Genomic DNA, 3,143 nt, shown 5'->3' with positions numbered 1-3,143 from the left:
CAGCATAGCCACACTCCTTCCATAGTAATTCCCATGGCTCAGAATGCACACACACACGTTTGTAATAACTTAAACTTAGAGACTCAGCCTATGATTTAATCATTTATTGCTTTGTAAATGCAGGCTAGATCCAAGGCCTGTTGTGAGGTTGTTGCTTTTCGTCCCCGAAGGCCTTAATCAAATAATAAATGATTTGATTACTTAAATGTACATTAGGATTAAAATCTGGGCTTCTCTGCAAATGTCAAATGAACGTGACTTGCTCCACTATGTAAAGTCCACTTCCAATGGCAGTGTGTACATTAGGACTAACCTCAAACAAAAGTGACTTTTCAATGTCCAATTACTGTTCGCCTGTGTTATGAGCAGACCCATCAGCACTCTCTGAATGGGGTTCTATAAATCTGATCTTACATGTGCCTATTAGATGGATACCCTCTTCACTCTGCTATAAGGAGACATCATTACCTCTTCAAGACCTGTCGTCTATTCATACTGTGACTAAAGGTGACCTTGCATGTATAATGGTCTCAGTACTGAGAGGAACTGATCCCCCCCCCCCCTCTCTGGTTGATATGAGGCCTATGTGGCGTCGGCCATAAACATACGTTCTCGTCCCAGAACAGTCAAGTGTAGTAATGAGGAGGGTGATAATGGATGAAAAAATCAGTCCCCCTTCAAGCCCTGCTGCTCATATTTGCATTTAGTCTGTAAATGTTGCATTTAATCTCCTGTCGGCTTGTGTTTAGTTGTTGAGAGGACGGCTCACCTCCTGATCTCACTCTCTCACCTTCTCTCTGTCTGTGACCTCCCCTTTTCTTCAGGATCGCCACGAATTGGCCCATGGATCACGAGCTGGGGTTGCTAGTTGCTCATCCTTGAATGAGACTGTGTGTCCAGTGTCCCTCCGCTAGTATACACAGTTGTTTGTTCATCTGTAGCCATTACTATTCCTCACACACATCCTTTTTTTCTTTACTGAAGTACATGAGCGTTTGAAGCAACATTTTAGGGCAACAGACTTGTCTCTGTTTTTAAGTAAAATTGATAATAGTGCGGCCATCACCCCTAGTAAGTCAGACCACACCTTGCTGTGAAATTCATTTCTCTCTCTCTCTCCAATCAAGGACAACTACACATTTGCCCAGCCGGGGATCCAAAGGAAAGTCAAGGCTCTGGAGGAGTTGGTCAGCAGGATTGATGGTGAGCTTCCTCTCCGCTTCCTCTTCCTTTCTCTCTCCTGTCCTCTCCTGTGGTCCTTTCACTCTCTCTCTCTCTCCTGTCCTCTCCTGTGGTCCTTTCTCTCTCTCTCTCTCTCTCTCTCTCTCGCTCTCTCTCTCTCTCTCTCCTGTCCTCTCCTGTGGTCCTTTCTCTCTCTCTCTTTCTCTCTCTCTCTCCTGTCCTCTCCTGTGGTCCTTTCTTTCTCTCTCTCCTGTCCTCTCCTGTGGTCCTTTCCCTCTCTCTCTCCTGTCCTCTCCTGTGGTCCTTTCTCTCTCTCTCCTGTCCTCTCCTGTGGTCCTTTCTCTTTCTCTCCTGTCCTCTCCTGTGGTCCTTTCTCTCTCTCTCCTGTCCTCTCCTGTGGTCCTTCCTCTCTCTCTCTCCTGTCCTCTCCTGTGGTCCTTTCCCCCTCTCTCTCTCTCTCTCTCTGTCTCTCTCCTCTCTCTCTCTTTCTCTCTCTCTCTCTCTCTCTCTCTCTCTCTCTCTCTCTCTCTCTCTCCTTTCTCTTTCTCTTTCTCTCTCTCTCCTGTCCTCTCCTGTGGTCCTTTCTTTCTCTCTCTCTGTCCTCTCCAGTGGTCCTTTCCCTCTCTCTCTCCTGTCCTCTCCTGTGGTCCTTTCCCTCTCTCTCTCTCTCTCTCTCTCTCTCTCTCTCTCTCTCTCTGTCCTCTCCTGTGGTCCTTTCTCTCTCTCTCTCTCTCTCTCTCTCTCTCTCTCTCTCTCTCCCCCTTTGGTCCTTTTCCTCTCTCTCTCCTGTGGTCCTTTCCCTCTCCTGTCCTCTCCTGTGGTCCTTTCCCTCTCTCTCTCCTGTGGTCCTTTCCCTCTCCTGTCCTCTCCTGTGGTCCTTTCCCTCTCTCTCTCTCTCTCCTGTCCTTTCCCTCTCTCTCTCTCTCTCCTGTCCTCTCCTGTGGTCCTTTCCCTCTCTCTCTCTCTCTCCTGTGGTCCTTTCCCTCTCCTGGCCTCTCCTGTGGTCCTTTCTCTCTCTCTCTCTCTCTCTCTCTCTCTGTCCTCTCCTGTGGTCCTTTCTCTCTCTCTCTCTCTCTCTCTCTCTCTCTCTCTCTCTCTCTCTCTCTCTCTCTCTCTCTCTCTCTCCTGTGGTCCTTTCCCTCTCTCTGTCCTCTCCTGTGGTCCTTTCCCTCCCTCTCTCTCCTGTCCTCTCCTGTGGTCCCGTCTCTCTCTCTCTCTCTCCTGTCCTCTCCTGTGGTCCTTTCCCTCCCTCTCTCTCCTGTCCTCTCCTGTGGTCCTTTCCCTCCCTCTCTCTCCTGTCCTCTCCTGTGGTCCCGTCTCTCTCTCTCTCTCTCTCCTGTCCTCTCCTGTGGTCCTTTCCCTCTCTCTCTCTCCTGTCCTCTCCTGTGGTCCTTTCTCTCTCTCTCTCTCTCTCTCTCTCTCTCTCTCTCTCTCTCTCTCTCTCTCTCTCTCTCTCTCTCTCTCTCTCTCTCTCTCTCTCTCTCTCTCTCTCTCTCTCTCTCTCTCTCTCTCCTGTGGTCCTTTCTCTCTCTCTCTCTCTCTCCTGTCCTCTCCTGTGGTCCTTTCCCTCTCTCTCTCTCCCTGTCCTCTCCTGTGGTCCTTTCCCTCTCTCTCTCTCTCTCTCCTGTGCTCTCCTGTGGTCCTTTCCCTCTCTCTCTCTCTCTCCTGTGGTCCTTTCCCTCTCCTGTCCTCTCCTGTGGTCCTTTCTCTCTCTCTCTCTCTCTCTCTCTCTCTCTCTCTGTCCTCTCTCCTGTGGTCCTTTCTCTCTCTCTCTCTCTCTCTCTCTCTCTCTCTCTCTCTCTCTCTCTCTCTCTCTCTCTCTCTCTCCTGTGGTCCTTTCCCTCTCCTGTCCTCTCCTGTGGTCCTTTCCCTCCCTCTCTCTCCTGTCCTCTCCTGTGGTCCCGTCTCTCTCTCTCTCTGTCTCTCCTGTGGTCCTTTCCTGTCCTCTCCTGTGGTCCTTT

At 50.2% G+C, this 3,143-nt stretch overlaps 1 protein-coding gene across 5 annotated transcripts in view; it reads left to right on the top strand.

Annotated features, from left to right (window-relative positions):
* tbc1d22a (TBC1 domain family, member 22a) overlaps nt 1–3,143 on the top strand; it is a 212,999-nt gene that overhangs the window by 123,888 nt on the left and 85,968 nt on the right. For all 5 annotated transcript variants that reach the window (XR_006079204.1, XM_042300052.1, XM_042300053.1 and 2 more), the window contains one exon: nt 1,128–1,203. Coding sequence is in view for 4 of the 5 variants with exons in the window: in XM_042300052.1 (XP_042155986.1) it covers nt 1,128–1,203 (76 nt within the window). In the remaining variant the exon portion in view is untranslated. The remainder of the gene's footprint in view (nt 1–1,127; nt 1,204–3,143) is intronic.

This window comes from Oncorhynchus tshawytscha, linkage group LG17 (genome assembly GCF_018296145.1).
Source record: "Oncorhynchus tshawytscha isolate Ot180627B linkage group LG17, Otsh_v2.0, whole genome shotgun sequence".
In the NCBI taxonomy this organism is placed as follows: domain Eukaryota; kingdom Metazoa; phylum Chordata; class Actinopteri; order Salmoniformes; family Salmonidae; genus Oncorhynchus; species Oncorhynchus tshawytscha.
The sequence above is the reverse complement of the archived record's forward strand: the minus strand, read 5'-3'. Positions and strand labels throughout refer to the sequence as shown.